This window comes from Acomys russatus, chromosome 12, assembly GCF_903995435.1.
Source record: "Acomys russatus chromosome 12, mAcoRus1.1, whole genome shotgun sequence".
NCBI classification, from domain to species: Eukaryota; Metazoa; Chordata; class Mammalia; order Rodentia; family Muridae; genus Acomys; species Acomys russatus.
The window spans coordinates 23,787,683-23,802,959 of record NC_067148.1 but is presented as its reverse complement, the minus strand read 5'-3'; the positions used below and the strand labels follow the sequence as shown (position 1 = coordinate 23,802,959).

Here is a 15,277-nt window from a genome sequence, read left to right as displayed (position 1 = left end):
GAAGTTCCTGAAATAAACAAGTTTCTGAGTTTTAGGAGCAGAAAAAGTGCATCGAGACCAATTTTCACAGTGCAGTTTGACCCAGAAAAACAAACAAGAAAACAAATAAAAGTTTTGCAAACCATACGCTCCTCTAAAAGAGGATAGAGATAGCCTGGAAGGGGTAAGGAATTTGAAAAAAAAAATATCCCTTGACATTGAGTGAAATTGTAGAATTTTATCATTTTTCAGATCTATGAAATCAATGAAGTTTTCCTTCTAAATAGCTGTCTTGAGCACTCAAGTTCCTGCCATGAGGAGAGTGGAGAGTGTATGTGTGTGCTGTGTGTGAAGGGTAAGTGTGTGTGCTTCGTCTTCATTGTTGCTGCTAAGCCTTGAATTAAGCTTTTATCTGCCCTTGGGCAGAGCCCATCTGCTAATCTGTAGGCCAGCCACTTTCTCCGCATGTTGGGTTTTGCGTCCCCTACCCTACCAGGACTTTGAGTGTTCCCAGAATAGATGTTATTTGTACACAACCACCTTCTCTTCTTATTCTGGCAGAAGCCCTGGAAATCAGCATGACCCACTTCGTCTTCTAAGTATCAAACATGAAGTTCAGTCAGGAAGTCACACCTTTGGCCATTGTGTTCTTTTAGAGCCCAAAACGGGGAGAAAAGTACTAAATCAGACAGGACAAAAACCACTCAATGCTCCAACAACCTTCAAACGGAAAACTGTCCGGTCCAGCTTCAGAAAAATAAAGGCTACCACTTTCTTTACAATAAAATAAATTACACTAATTACTTTCCTTTAGCTCAAATTAAGTTCAGCTATGATAATTGAGAGAGACAAGCACGCTTACCCTTTAGGTACAATTTTCTTAATGATGATGATACATTTGAATATTAAACTTTAGGATATACATTTGACATGGGGTGGTCATTGAGTGGAAGAATGCATCCTGGCACTGTTGATCCCTGGATACAATCCCTAGTAGCAGAGTCATTAAACAAACAAGCAAACTCATGTTTACTCTAACACTTTGTGCTAAGAAATAAAGGGGATATATGACTACTGAATTTTTTAATGTATCTGTGTTACTCATAAAAAATATCACAAAGTAAAAATGCTGACTCTCTTCTAAAATGCAAACATGTGGCCATATCAGCATTCACTATAAGAACAAAAATAGATGGGACCAGTTCCATGCTGTAAAGCTGCAAATAAACTGTCTTTTCTTGGCTATTCTATCCTCATTTACTTGTGGTGTCCATCCAACGGTATAAGACTAAGCATATTTAATGCTGCAGTTCTTTCTAGAGCCGTACTTCCTGGTTTTAATTTTTTGAAGGTCTACATTTAAGTTTCCATACATCTACGCTTTTTGGATTTTTTACTATGATCTTATGATGAAGCTGAAGATAAAGTTGTAACCCCTTTCTTCGACCTTCTTACTCAGTGCTGAAGAGGCTCGTCGCAGAGCATTTTATTCAGCTGTTTCTGAATGGAATCTGTTGAGTTGGATCCAGAGCAAGCCGAATTGGCCCCTAGAATTGAGCCCTGGTATTAATATGCTATTGTAGGCACAATAAAACTAAGCAGCTAAAAGTCCATAAGAAAGTTTAGCCAGTAAGTTACTGAGTGGGTCTAAGGACATAGACACACAGTGGGTTTTTTGTTTTGTTTTGTTTTCTGTCTGAATTCTACCCTCCATAGAAAAGATCATTTGTCACCACAGTAGAAGGAAGACATAGAAATTCAGATGACATAAATCGAGTTGCTTTGGCCCAAAGGGGACATGTGTTCTTCTCTTTTGTTTTACTTAAAGTCCATCAGTGGGGTTTTAAATGCTGTAAACATTTTTGTTATTTGCCATGTAAACTAATTTGCCTTCTCAACATTTTCCCTTTTGGGAGAAAAGTGTATCAAATCAAATTCTAAATTTTACACAGATGCTCCTTATTAAAATGCAATTTCTTCTTTTTAAAAAAAGATAAGTGACCATTTGCACAGCAGAAATTATCTGTTCCTTTTTTATCAGAAAGAAAAAAAAAAAAAGCAGGAAATCGAAGGTGAGACTCCATAAAAGTTGTGTGACTGTCCCCAGCTACATTTTCATGTCTCCCCTTGACAAGGACAATGTTCTAAAGTAGTGCTTCTCAACTTGTGGGTCGTGACCCTTGGGGATCAAAGGACCTTTTCACAGGAGTGCCCTAGGACAGCGCTAAGAAAGCACATATGTTTACATTACATTACATTATAATTCATAATGGTAGCAAAATTATAGCTATAGAGTAGCAACAAAAATAATTATGGTTGGGATCACTGAAACACAAGGAACTGTGTTGAAGGGTCCCAGCATTAGGAAGGCTGAGACCTACTGTGATGTATGTACCTCAATTAACTCTTTTCTCTGTGTTTGTTTCGTTTTTTAATCCCAGAAGACGTCACTGGTAGGGAACTTTCTAGAGTGGAAATATTCTGTTGACAGCAAAAACTACCCACTGCAGAGGGATAGAAATACAAGGCCTGATCTTGTATTCACACTGGTATAAACAAGGGGGATTTGTCTTTCCCAGGAAGAACAGAAGCTCTCAAACTGTGGATCGGAGATCTAATATTTATATTACAGGGACTAATGATAGTAGCAAAATCACAGTTATGAAGTAACGATAAAAATAGTTTTATGGTTGGGGGTCACCACAACATGAGGAGCTGTAATAAAGGGCCACAGCATTAGGAAGGTTGAGAACCACTGAGGTAGCACCCAGAAAGACAATTCTGCCTCCACCTTGACGTCCATTTGAAGAGAGAATGGCAAAGTCAAAGTTCCCTTTCACTTTCTCTCTCTGCGTGTGACATGTAGCAAAGTGTACAGCATCTTAAGCTTTGCTGCAAGATTTTAAATGAGACAAAATGGAAGAGGCAATCTCTTCTTAGACCAACAAAACTCGTCTTGGTACTAAGATCAAGCCCAACTTGGATCTGGGATCTATTGTCTCCCTGGCAATGTTTGAGCACACAGCCTAACATTCAAGAAGAGAGAGTTGCTTTAACTCTGTATGTGGGGAAAAAAACCACACATGTACATGTGAAATATGCAACAACAAATTCAATAATGCTCTATCTGACCCAAGAAAGGCAAATTATCACATATTCAAATTAACTGTAACTGGAAGCTCAGTCTATTCCAGGAAGTTCTACTATGTTGTAATGATTGGTTAGTGCTATGCTATGCTAGTATTTAAACAATGATGGATTGTTAATAAATATATAAATAAATAAATAATGAGTTAACATAAGAGATTCTGACATAAAATGTTTATAATATAAATATAGCCAGTATTGACTGCATGTCAAGATGCACCTTACTTAAGAGTGAAAGAGTAAATAATAAAATATTTCAACCCTTATAAAAACATTATTTAGAATCAAAATACACACTGCCAGGGAGTCCACAAAATCTCACACAGTGGCACATACATGATTTACAGCGAAATCTCCAAAGCTTGACTCTGACATAAATTGTAGAACCTCAGAGTAATTTGTTGGAATTTGCAAATTAAGCACAGAAATTGTATATTTCCAAAGGAGCCCTTAAAAGAATTTTTTTGCCATCATAAAAAAAAGATAAAACCAACGCAAATATATTACATTCTTAAACAAACAAAAACGCAATAGTTGATTTAAAAACCAACAAGTGCAGAAGTTACGATGGGATTTCAGGTGTTTTTCCTAGCAGTCAACATCTGGGAACGCAGTAAGCTCTGTGCTGTGACCTCAAGCTCTGATGCCTTGAGAAGAGCAGTTTGCAGGATAAATACACCTTTATATAGTCCAGGACCAGCTTAGTTCTTAGTGACCAGTTGGTAAATAAACCCTGACAATGCACATTGTATACACAAACACATATTTACTTACAAGGATGTTAAAATATAAAAGAGAATTGTCTAACCATCTGTAAACACAAAATTATAAAAATGCCCCACATATTGAGCTGTGGCCACTATGCCTCACAATACCTCACAATCTTCTGAGTAATTTATTCTCCATCTAAGGCACCAGCCAAGGAGAATATAGGCAGTAAGCTTCCAACCCCTACCAAGACCTAGCGGACGAACATGATACTCTCCACCATTGAGTGGAGAGTGAGATCTGACTCTCACACGAACTCTGGTGCCCCTTTTCTGACCATGTCCCCCGGATGGGGAGGCCTGGCGGCACTCAGAGGAAGGATAGCTAGTTACCAAGAAGAGACTTGATATTCTGAGAGCATATATAGGGGGAGGAGGTCTCCCTAGGTCACGGACATAGGGGAGGGGAGAAGGGGAGAAATGGGTGGGAGGGAAGAATGGGAGGAAACAGGGGAAGGGCTAACAATCTAGATGTAATATGAATAAATTAATAAAAAAATCTAAAATAAATAAATAAATAAAAACAACTAAAAAAATTTATTCTCCATCTAATTTTACATTTAAAAATTTGATACCTTTTCTACATAACATTCCAGCCTGGAAGGCAATTTTAGTGACAAATTCATAGTTAGAAAATTTGCCATACCAGATAGTAGCTCCCCTTCCCTTTCCTCAAAGGAGAATCTACTTGATGATTAAAAAAATTAAGCCACCAGCCTCAGTTAGGAACATGAAATGGCCACAGGATAATTGAAAAAACGCCCCATGAGCCTTCTCTATAAGACGGCAACATGGAACTGGTTCCGGTCCCTGTTTCTTCAGGGAGAGTGTGGTCACTTCCTCCTTAGAGATTTCAGAGGAAAAGGAGGATTTTCCAGAACAGATAAATTGAAATGATTCTGCTTTGATCTGTGTGGTTAAGAAGTCCTGACAAAAGAAGGTGGCCACCGAGGGGCCGAGCTGCCTGCCTTTTAATGGATGACAGTGATATCACCAAAGGCTACTTAATCAATATTTGGCCAGGGCTGCAGAAAAACTCCCTTTCAGATTTTAATTCCTAGTTGTAAAACAACCATAGAGCAGCCAGAGAGATAAGACATGAAGCTGACTGCTTAATTGCCATTTAGTGGCTGATGGGTTACATGGTGCGTTCTTGTTCTTAATAGTCCCATAATCTCCATTTGCTGGAGTGAATAAATAAGTTACCTGTCACAAGGTCTCACTGGACTGACACTACCTGGGTCACAGGACAGGCCAAACTTGCCACTGAGCCTTCCCTTTACTGACCATTTCTTGGTGTATAACTTGAACGTTTAACTTTTGTTTTGTCCTCTGAATATTCTTGGATGTTAAAACTGCAAGGGTTTAGTGCACCACTCCTACAGACTTGATTGATTTCTGTAGATTCCACTTGCCTGAGCCCACGCACATTTTCTGGTTCCACCTCACCGCCTGGGTGGGTTTTATGACTCAGCCCTGGGGACTCTTAAATGATCCTTCAGTAATTATTACACAGTGGAAGTCCCTACCTCCTGTTCTGGTCCTATCGACAGTCACATCAAACCCCAGAATAAACATATGATTTCAAGCATTAATTAGAAAATCTGCATGTTTTCAATAAGGCTAAAAAGTAAGCATTCAATACTCACGCAGTCAACCAAGAAGAAAAAAAAATGCTAAAAAAAGAAATGCTAAGGACAGAATCCCCACTCCTCCGTACCCCTGCATTGCTCTAGCTGGGGAATGTTACTGCAGTTTGGTGACCCAACGTAATTCAAGCACTGTCTCGCCAATACTCTTCTCTTAACAGCAAGCTTTCCTTGAGTGTAACTGCTAAGGATTCAAATTTTTTAAATTTAGCTCCAAGTCTAGATATGATGTAGACTCCTGGTCCTGACTGGAGTATGGTCAGGATGTGCCCAGTAATAAAAGATCTGGGTCCAGAAATCTGTGATCTTTCCCCCTGTTATTTTAATCTGTGAGAAAGTTCATCCTGTGCCTCTATGCCACACCAACCAACCTGACAAGCAAATGGCTTTGCTTCACACAACAAGACCCCCCTTCACCAGTAAGTGCTTTCCATGGTCTACTGGAAACGAAATATTCTAAGAACCGTACCTTTATTTTTCTTTAATAGATATGCATTTTAAATCTGACGTCATTTGTCATTAACTTTAGAAAAGAGCATGAGCTTGTACACAAAACGGGCTCCAGAAAAACTTTTGTCACTTTCATTTTCTGAAAATTAAAAGGTGCCCTTTTTTCCCCCCACAATTTGAAGAAATGTGAAGGGAATATCGGCTCCCAGGGATCCTGTGCCCGAATTCTATGTTTCATCCCTGAGACTGCTGCAAACCTCTCACATTGATTTGCGTGTTTTTTTTTAAAGGGGGGGGGAGCCCCGTGAAAGTGTGTCTCCAGTCCCAATCAAAACATCAATTTGGCAATCTGGCCTCTTTCCCCTTGAGCTCTCTCACGGCCACTTCAAAGCCACAGCAACAAGTCCGTAATTGTAACGTGGCATCTAAATATTTAAGCGAGAGTCTTGCCGTCGCGTGTCCATCTACAGTCCCCGTCTGTCCGGTAATTCCATTACGGCACAAAGCAAAAATGTTGCCCAAAACTCACAAACAGGAAAAGCGTCACCCTGCTGAGAGAAACGGAGGGGGTTGGGAGGAGGAGGAAGAAGAAGAAGAGGAAAAGGCGGAGGGAGGGGGCAAAGAAGAGGAGGAGAGGATGATGAAGGAGCACTTTCTATCGATTAGTCACCGCTTTTGTGTTAAGGGCTTTCTTTAAAATAAGAAAAAAGAGGGGGGGGTTGCAGAAATTTCACTAATGTGAGCCTCGGGCTAGGGAGGGAAGAAAAAAAGAGAGAGGAGAGGAGAAGAAGGGGGAGGCGGGCTGTGTCTAGATGAAAGTGAGAGGGACATAAAGGAGGCAATTGAGTCGGCTGCAGCCCGGCGAGCTAAGCTGCGGGCTGGTCGGAGCGCGGGGAGGGGCGACGCGGCGCTTTGGCGCAGGGCGCAGCAGCGGGGGCTTGGGCTATTGTGGCGGCGCCCGCGGGCCCGCTCAGCCGCGCCGGGGGAGGAACAGAGGCGCCCATTGAGCTGCCACAGCCCCTAGTGCCTAGGCGAGGACTTCGGTGGTCTAGCTGCGCGAGGGCTCTGTAGGCACTGCTGGTAGGGGGCCTGGGAGGAAGGTCCCCCAGCCGCCCAACCCTCTTCTGACCAGTGAGCTGGAGCAGGAACTATGGGCACAGCAGGGGTGCATTAGAGAGCCTCGGGTCTTGGTGGAGCACTGGCCGTGTGTGCTGTGCAGCTCTCGGATTGGATGAGGGAAAGGGAAAATTGGGAAAGGCAAAGGGGGTCGTTTAGGAAAAGGAAGAGGATCTTGACAAGAGGAGGGTGGCTCTGACCTCTTTCTGGGTGCCTGTCTCCCTGCATCCAAGCATCTGCCCAGCAGACCCCAGGCCAAATTTGTGTCCAGGAAAGCCAGTCTCAGCAGCAGGTACCAGGCCCATCTTGGCAAGAGCACACAGCAGTGGTAGGAGCACCCGAAGTCCCTCCTCCGGCAGCTTTTCCCTCCCCTTTTGCCAAGATTCTAAGAGCCCTTTCTCAACATCCATTCTATTTTACAAGTGGGACCGCCGGAGACTTTTGATGCCCAAATAAGACAGGGGAATATTTGAGGTTTCTAGACTTCAAACTGCATCTCACTCTTTCCTTTCTCTGGGCCTCTCTTGCCCTCCAGGGTTCATCCGGAAAGGAAGCTGGAGGCACCGAAGGGATCCAGGCTGCTTCTTCCTTGACAACCCCAAATTAAATTAGACTTCAGCCTCTGAGGGAGGGGCGTGTGTGTGTGTGTGTGTGTGTGTGTGTGTGTGTGTGTGTGTGTGTGTGTGTGTGGTGTGTTTTCAAAGATAGAGCCCCCACTGAGGGAAACACTCTGATTTAAAAAAAAAATGGTAGCAATTGCCTTTGAATGGCAGCCGGCCCAGCTAGACGACCCAAAAGACCAGAAACATTTTGTAGGTGAAATAGCCACTTTTTCCACGCTGGAGAGTCCATAAAACTTCCTGGCTCGGCAGCTACTGGGGCTCATTGAATAATTCATCCCTCATTGCAAGCCCATAATGTCTATTCTGGGCCCTTTGTGGGGCTGTTTTCTCTTCTTTTCTCCTTGAATTATAAAAAGGTTGCCTTCCTTTGTTCACATCAAGCTGCTGCGAGCTGGAGCTTTGTCTGGGCCAAGCTAAAGTGTGAGTTTCAATGGACTCTCCGGGCTTTGTCTCCCAAGTTCATCTCCAAGTGTAGAGAAGGCCTTCTTTGTAAACGCTGGAAAAGTTGTACAAATGTTTGACCAGCTCATTTGGGCCGTTTTGTCTCCTGGGCCTCGGTTGCTGCTGCTGTGAGCAATCCAGTGAGCGGCTGGTAGGCCCGGCTGCCACTTCCAGCAACAAGTAGCAGAGCCATGGGTCCCAGCAAGGCCTCTTCCCATAACTAAAGGCTCTCCTAGCCTGTGCTTTGGGAGCCCGTTTGAGCCGGGGAGAAGTCTGGGTCCTCAGGCCCCTGCCTTCCTTCACTTTAGCACCTCTAGAGTGCAGCTAGGGCTGGACTAAAAAAAAAAAAAAAAAAAAAAGATGGCCAGGAGAGCGTTTCTCCAGGCTAACACGGGGTTCACAGAAGCCCCTGCAGTAAACACAGAGAAGCAGCAAGCATGTGTCATCACCCTGCTAGATCTCGTTTCGGTTAGGGTGACTTTTCTTGATTATATGTGTGCCCTGGAGCCTCTGGGTTTATGAGAAATGAGGCATTTGGTTAGCAACAGCCAACTCTAAATGTTGAAGGGTACTGCCTTTGCGTCGGTTTGTAAAGTAGCTTTTCCTGAAAGGGCCAGAGTTGTCCCTGGCCTACACAATAACGGTAAAAGAACAGATACAGTGATGGGCCTGTGGTGCTAGATCCACGGAGACAATGTCTTCTTCTGCTGCTGTTTCCGGGAAGCCCTGGTAGAAACTGGTTCTTTCTTTCTGTAAACTTTTTTTCATTCGAAGATTATTCCAAACAGGTAATATGGAAATAGTCTATAATTCTCAACCCCCTGGAGGGAGATTTTTCTCTTGGTGCTGACAGGCCTTAGCCAACAAAGACGGGTGGTCTGTACCCCTGGGGGACAGAGGGGAACAGCACTAGAGCCTCAGGGGCACAGATCCTTTTAAGGTGTAAGCCACCACTTCGTCAGAGTCGGTTTCCTGATGAGTACAGGTTAAACTTCATCCCACTTGAAAGCAAACGAAAAGTAGGCAGCTTACATACACACGTGCTCACACACGTATTTATAAGGCAGCAGAGGTGGGGCATCTTTACCCTCCTACTGGCCAACAGAATCATATTCTCATTAATTCTCTCCCACATGCAGTTTTTCCCAGAGTGTAAAAGCTACTTCGAATCCCTAGATTTAATTAGCTGCCCCCATCTTCTCAGCCCACATAATTCTCCAGAGAATTATGAGTGTCCACCTGTAATGCGGTTCAGATTTCTCAACTCTAAAGAACTAGAAATGATGGAGAATAAAACTCACAATATTTTAGACTTAGTATTGTTGAAATGTGGCTCAAAGGTACAGCACTTTGTGGACCATGTATGAGGCACCGGATTTGATCACCAGGAAAATAAATTAAAAATTAGAATACGTCATTTTTTGATAAATATCAGGTACCTTTCTGGTCTTTCACTTGAACGTCCTTCCCGAGAGCAGTACCCACGACTGAGGCCTAAGGAGAGCGCCAAGCTGAGCCACTGCTAGTATGCGGTTGCGCAGATCCACAAGTCTAAGATCCAGTAGCGCTCCTCAGAGCACGCAGGCGCGCAGCCCACCGGGACCCTTACCTCTCTCGCTCAGGATGCCATCTATGCTGTGTTTAGCCTTTTTCTCGCTTTCCTCTGCTTCCTTCCTTTCTAGATCCACCTCTTCCTCTTCTCCTTTTCCAAATTTACTCCTGAGAATGCGGCTGATGGAACTCACTGGGATAAGAGAAAGAAGGAAGTGCACATGACTGAGATGCGCGGAGGGAATGACCCCAAAACAGACCTCAAAGGTCCAGGCAAGGCTCTCAACCTTCTCCCTGCCCCAGAGCAAGGCTCTGTGCTGTGCCCTGCATCTGGAAGCCTCAGGGTGCTTGTGCCTTCTCTCCGTTTTAAACCCCCTCTCTCAGTCTCTGTCTTAAAATCGTTCATACTTTCATGGAGTTTTAATTTATTAGCTTGGAGATGGAACCTATAAATCTCGCACTTCCAATTCAGAACCAAGAAATACTAATTCTGTCCCTCTCCAAGAAATGGCTGGCTACTTGACTCTGAACACTCTAAAGAGGCTTCTTCCACTAGCTCACCCTTCAACTGCTGCCCCCTACCCCCGCCCCAAGATATTGGTCCCCAAAGGCCTGGGAAGAAGAACCACAGAGGGTCTGTTGCCTGCAATTCAACTTGTTTTGAGGATAGAGAGGGTTTGAGTTTCAACTGCAGAATCATTCCCTATTGTAAAAATCAAAAGAAAACGCACTCTCCCCGATTTATTTTTTCCAGATTCCGGTCTGGTAAACAAATCCATGCTCTGAAATATATCGTTCTTACAGAGGAAAAAAGGGAGTTTCCTTTTAATTAAAAACAAACTCTTCCCGCGCGCGCAGGCCCAGCGCTAGCCCTTCTTTCTCCTCGGACCTCTCCCAAGCTGCCAGGATGCTGGATGGAAGCTGAAACTCTTGGGGAAATCGCGTCCGACCGAATTTTCACCCCTTAAGCACCCCCCAGCCAACTCTCCACCGGTACCGCTTGGATCTCCCTTCCGTGGAAGTTACCAAAACATTTGTTTCTCCTTAGAAGGGAACATCAATATTAATAATCGCTTGGCCTGCGCCGCATTTCCTTCCCTGCCGACTTAGTAGAAATCCTATTGCGGGGGGGGGGGGGAATCTCAGCGGTCTGTCTCCTAAGCCACCACCCCAAGAACGAGTAGTTCACCCAAGTGCTCTATAAAACACCAAGGATGTCTGGCTTGTAAATATTTCAGGGCAGCCTCCCAATAGCCACGATGGATAATTGGGGCGATTTTATGGCTGGTGTGACCCGTTGGAGTAAGTTACTGACGGTCGCACCTCCCGGAGAAGTTAATGGACCCAGTACCTGAGGGTACAGTGTTCCGATCACAGACAGCGTCCTTGAGTAATTTGTCTCGGATTTCCCAGCTGAACATTCCTGGGTTCTCTCTTTTGTATTCCTCGATTTTCTTCTCCACGTCAGGCGTTGTCACCTGCTTTAAGAGAACAGGCAGGTGGTGTGTTGGTACCCGGTATTCTGGGCCAGGCATGGTGCCTCTACTTCATGGCTTATCCGATGTTCTGTCCTGTATTTCCTGGGAATGTCCCTCTGCTTAGTCAAAGGACTTTAATTCAGGTTAGAAAGGAACTGACAGGAAATCATCACACTCAGTGCAGCCTGGAGACCCTCCACCTGCCCAGAGATGCTCCCGGGAACCAGATTAAATTAACAAAAATTCAAACAGCTTGGGGGTGAGGGGTGTATTTTCTGATCCCTAGAAAACCTCACTGAACCCATGCAAAAACGAAACTAAAGGAGAGTGCCTGAAGGAGCAGCAGAAAAAAATCAGATTAGGCGGGCTACAAAGAGATCAGATCTGAGCTAAGGATGGATTTGGATGCGATCTAAAATGCTCTGTGTCTGGGTTCTTGTGTTGTTGCTGTCATCATTGTTGTTGCTGTTTTTAATTAGACAAACATGGATAATTTGAAAGAATTGAGTCTTTCACTCACTTAAATAAAACTGTCTCCTATGATTCTCAGGTTAGGAGAGGAAATGGGAAATAAGAGGGACCGTGTTTGGGAGTCTTTAGTGAAACATAGCCCATTTGGCGCGTGCACACACACACACACACACACACACACACACACACACACACACACACTTGCAACTAGAAAAGCATACTCGCTTCTCTTCATCACCCAAAGAGGAGGCAGACCCTGCATAAACTCCTTCCACTTCCTAGCCATCAGTACTTTCTTTCTTTTTAATAGAAAACTGAAGTAAATTGAGGATTTCACTAAATTTCTTTTTAAAATGGAGTCAAGAGGCTCACAAAAACAAAAAACAAACAAAAAACCAACAAAACACACACACACACACACACACACACACACACACACAAACTAATAGCCCTGACTTTTGACTTCCTGAAATCAATTTGCGCTGGGGGTGGACATAGGGGAGATTCAAAGCTGGGAAAGAAACTACTTCAAGAACCAAACCTGGAATTTTTTTTAACTTCATTCTAGGAAGGCAGTGCAATGAATGGGAGTTGGGAAATCGGTTGGCTCGCTCCAGGTGTTTATTAAAATAAGTTGATGAGGGTCTCAAGATCCCCAGGGATTAAAAACTAATGTTAACCTTCCTTTGCCAAAAATGCTAGCCTTTTTCCATTGTTCAACCATAGCAACTGAGTTCTACACACACACACACACACACACACACACACACACACACACACAAACACACACCCTTTCCTTTCCTTTCCTTTCCCTTGGAAAGTTTCTTGCTCCCTATCAGACCATACCCAGTCCCCACCTGCTAGACCACAGGCCCCTAAATCCAGGCCCCAGGCTCACCTTGGGCTTGCTGCCGCCAATGGCACCAGGACGGATAGAACCTGTCTCCTGGTACCTGCACAGGATCTTAGAGACGCAACCGTGGGACACACGCAGCTGGCGAGAGATGACGCAAGGCCGAATGCCGTGGTGGGCCATCTCTACGATCTTGTGACGGATGTGGTTGGGCAGAGGCCTGCCGTTGATAAATACTCCACCGAGCTGGTTGACTCGGCCCTGGCCGAGGGGGGTGGACACTGGGAAGAGAAGGCAAAATTCATTTTGAAAGAAGCTAATTCTGCATCTTTTTGGCCAATTCGCCTGTGACAGTAAACATAAACTACCAGGTTTTGGACTCCCAGTCCCGGACTCTTATATTTATATTAATTTAAATAATTATCCAATGCAGGGGCATATAATCTTTTGGAAATTGAGCGATTGGTGCGAGATAACTGGCTGCAAAGAAACTGTATTTTCCCTTTGGCGGTGGGTGCGGGGGTGGGGTGGGGGAGGGGGGTGCTGCAAGTTGGAAGGAGACCTTCTTGCAATAAGTGCCACAAAATCCTGCCTTTAGTGTTTCCAGATTAGGGTGTAGTAGATAAGGGTCCAGGAGGGTCTCCCAAAGGAGACACAGGTGACAGAGCGCATCACCTGTTACACTTCAGAAACAGAAATGGCAGCGAGCCTGGTTGTGGACACCACAGCCAGCAGCCGAAGGGACTGTTTTTTTGATTGGTTGGTTGGTTGGTTTTTTTGTTTGTTTGTTTGTTTGTTTTTTACGCTGCATTCTACTCTGGACCGAGGTCGAAGGACTCCGCCAGAAGCCCGCTCTCCTGTCTTTACTTCTCAAATTATTTGGTAGAGTTCTGCAGGAATTTCTAACTCCCCGAAATTTCAAGCAACCCGAAAGGCATTGCCAAAACAGTTTAGAAACTTCGATATGCCACTTCAATTGAATGGAATTTAGTTAATGAATACTAAAACTTTCATTTAGGAAGAACCACCTCAAATTTTCACGGCAAGAAAAGTCTTGCCGCACTAATATTAGGAGTTCTTCAAAAGTGGGCGCCGCCAGAACAACTTCGAAGTAACTTTGAGGGGACAGAAAGAGAACTTGCTTCCGGTGCTGCGAAGCTTGTCCACCTTCCTCGCGGCGGCAATTCCAAAACAACAGGGCAAATTGGAGTCGGCAGGAGCAGGCCGGGCAAGCTCCAAGGGTTTGTAAAGGGTTTAATGCTCCTTTTGCAGTTCCCCCACACCCACAAGACCCCCTCCCCACTTTTGCTTCTTGGGGTGTGAAGTACCGAGGGAAGAGGCTCCGGGAAACGCAGGGCTCAAGGCCCTGGAGACCAGGATTGGGGTGCGGCCGCCAATCCCAGGCCCGGGGATCCGGATGGGCTGAGGCCCTGACATACCTTCCAGCGGGAAGCCGCTGCGTGGGTAATTCTGCCCCGGGCCGGGCCGCATCATCCTGGGCACAGCGCCGGCCAGCGTGGTCATCCTAGGGGCAGTTTTGCTCGCAAATTATATCCAGGTGAAGGCGGGACGGAAAAGCGAACGCAGTGTGGCTTGTGACCCTCGGGAACTCTCCAGATCCCGGAGAGCTCCTCCCCCCCAAAAAAAGGCAGGAGAGAGAAGAGGAGGCGGGGCGCGGGGAGGAGGGCTGATAGCTCCAAGTCCACAGGCTCCAAAGGCGTCCCTAGAATGCAGGATCCCAAGCCCAGGGCAGACAAGTTTTGCACGGGTATGGCAGATCGGCCCCTCAGCTGGGGCCCCTGGCAAGGGTGCTCTCGGCGCGCCAGGAAGATCAGGGCGTGAGAGGTTGGTGAGGAGGCGGGAGCGCGTCCCAAGTCTCCTCCCGTCCGTGACACCGAGTGCAGGGATCCGGACTAGGGAGCATTTATTAGTTCTTTCACCCAAAGCTTGGTCAGGAGCCCTGAGCTGCGATTGGCCAACGAGGAGACCTTCCCGGGTGGCGAAGACACACGCTGATTGGGCGACTGAGGCTACTTTCTCTTCCCATCCTTGATGGTGCCCAGGCCTCTGCCAACCAGAGGGGAACCAACTCTGTGCCCCTTCCGCAAGAAGGAGAGGGTGGACGGGTTGAAACTGGGAAAGGCAACTTGGGTGATCAGAGCCCTGAGGATGGAGAAGGGCTCGCTGTGTCCTTATGACTCTACTCCTGCGTCTCTCTGATCTCTTTAGTTTTCTATTCCTGTCTGTCTGTTCCCTAGGAACTTCGCTGTATCAGACTCTTCTGTCTGTCTCTGCTTTTCACCTGTGGATTCCTCTTTGGCATTAATAACACGGGGCTAGGGGTGGCTCAACTCGGAACCGGGCACAGGGAGTCGCGAATGTATTTAGTTTTCCTTTTTCTGGTCTGCCCCTGGGCCTGAGCTTGCCACATGAGCCTCCCAGAGAGGCTTTCTCTAAGGAAGAGCACAGGATGTGCCCAGAAGGTTCTTTTGTCTTCCTTACACTGGGACTGAAAGATAGGTAGGGTAGCCTCAGACGTAGACAGACTTGGCTAGGTTCCCCTGGGCTACAAGTCGCTAGCTGGAATGGGGGCGTTGGATTTTTTTTTTTTTTTTTTTTTTTTTTTTTTTTTTTTTTTTTGGTTTAAAAGTCCTTCTGGGAAGCTGGGACTTTAAATCTCCACATAAAGATTGATCCCTAATGCACATGCATCTATATGTTGAGGTTTTGCCCGGGTGCAGCGTTTGTTCTC

General features: G+C 45.4%; 1 protein-coding gene across 1 annotated transcript in view; it reads right to left on the bottom strand.

The window, feature by feature from the left end:
• Nucleotides 1–14,320, bottom strand: part of Pax3 (paired box 3) — a 97,292-nt gene extending 82,972 nt beyond the window's left edge. The window contains exons 1-4 of the mRNA XM_051154018.1: nucleotides 13,965–14,320; nucleotides 12,571–12,806; nucleotides 11,075–11,204; nucleotides 9,782–9,916 (exon numbers count right to left, since the gene is read on the bottom strand). Of these exons, the coding sequence (XP_051009975.1) occupies nucleotides 9,782–9,916; nucleotides 11,075–11,204; nucleotides 12,571–12,806; nucleotides 13,965–14,049 (586 nt within the window). The 5' untranslated portion in view covers nucleotides 14,050–14,320. The remainder of the gene's footprint in view (nucleotides 1–9,781; nucleotides 9,917–11,074; nucleotides 11,205–12,570; nucleotides 12,807–13,964) is intronic.
• Between the last annotated feature and the right edge of the window lie 957 nt (nucleotides 14,321–15,277).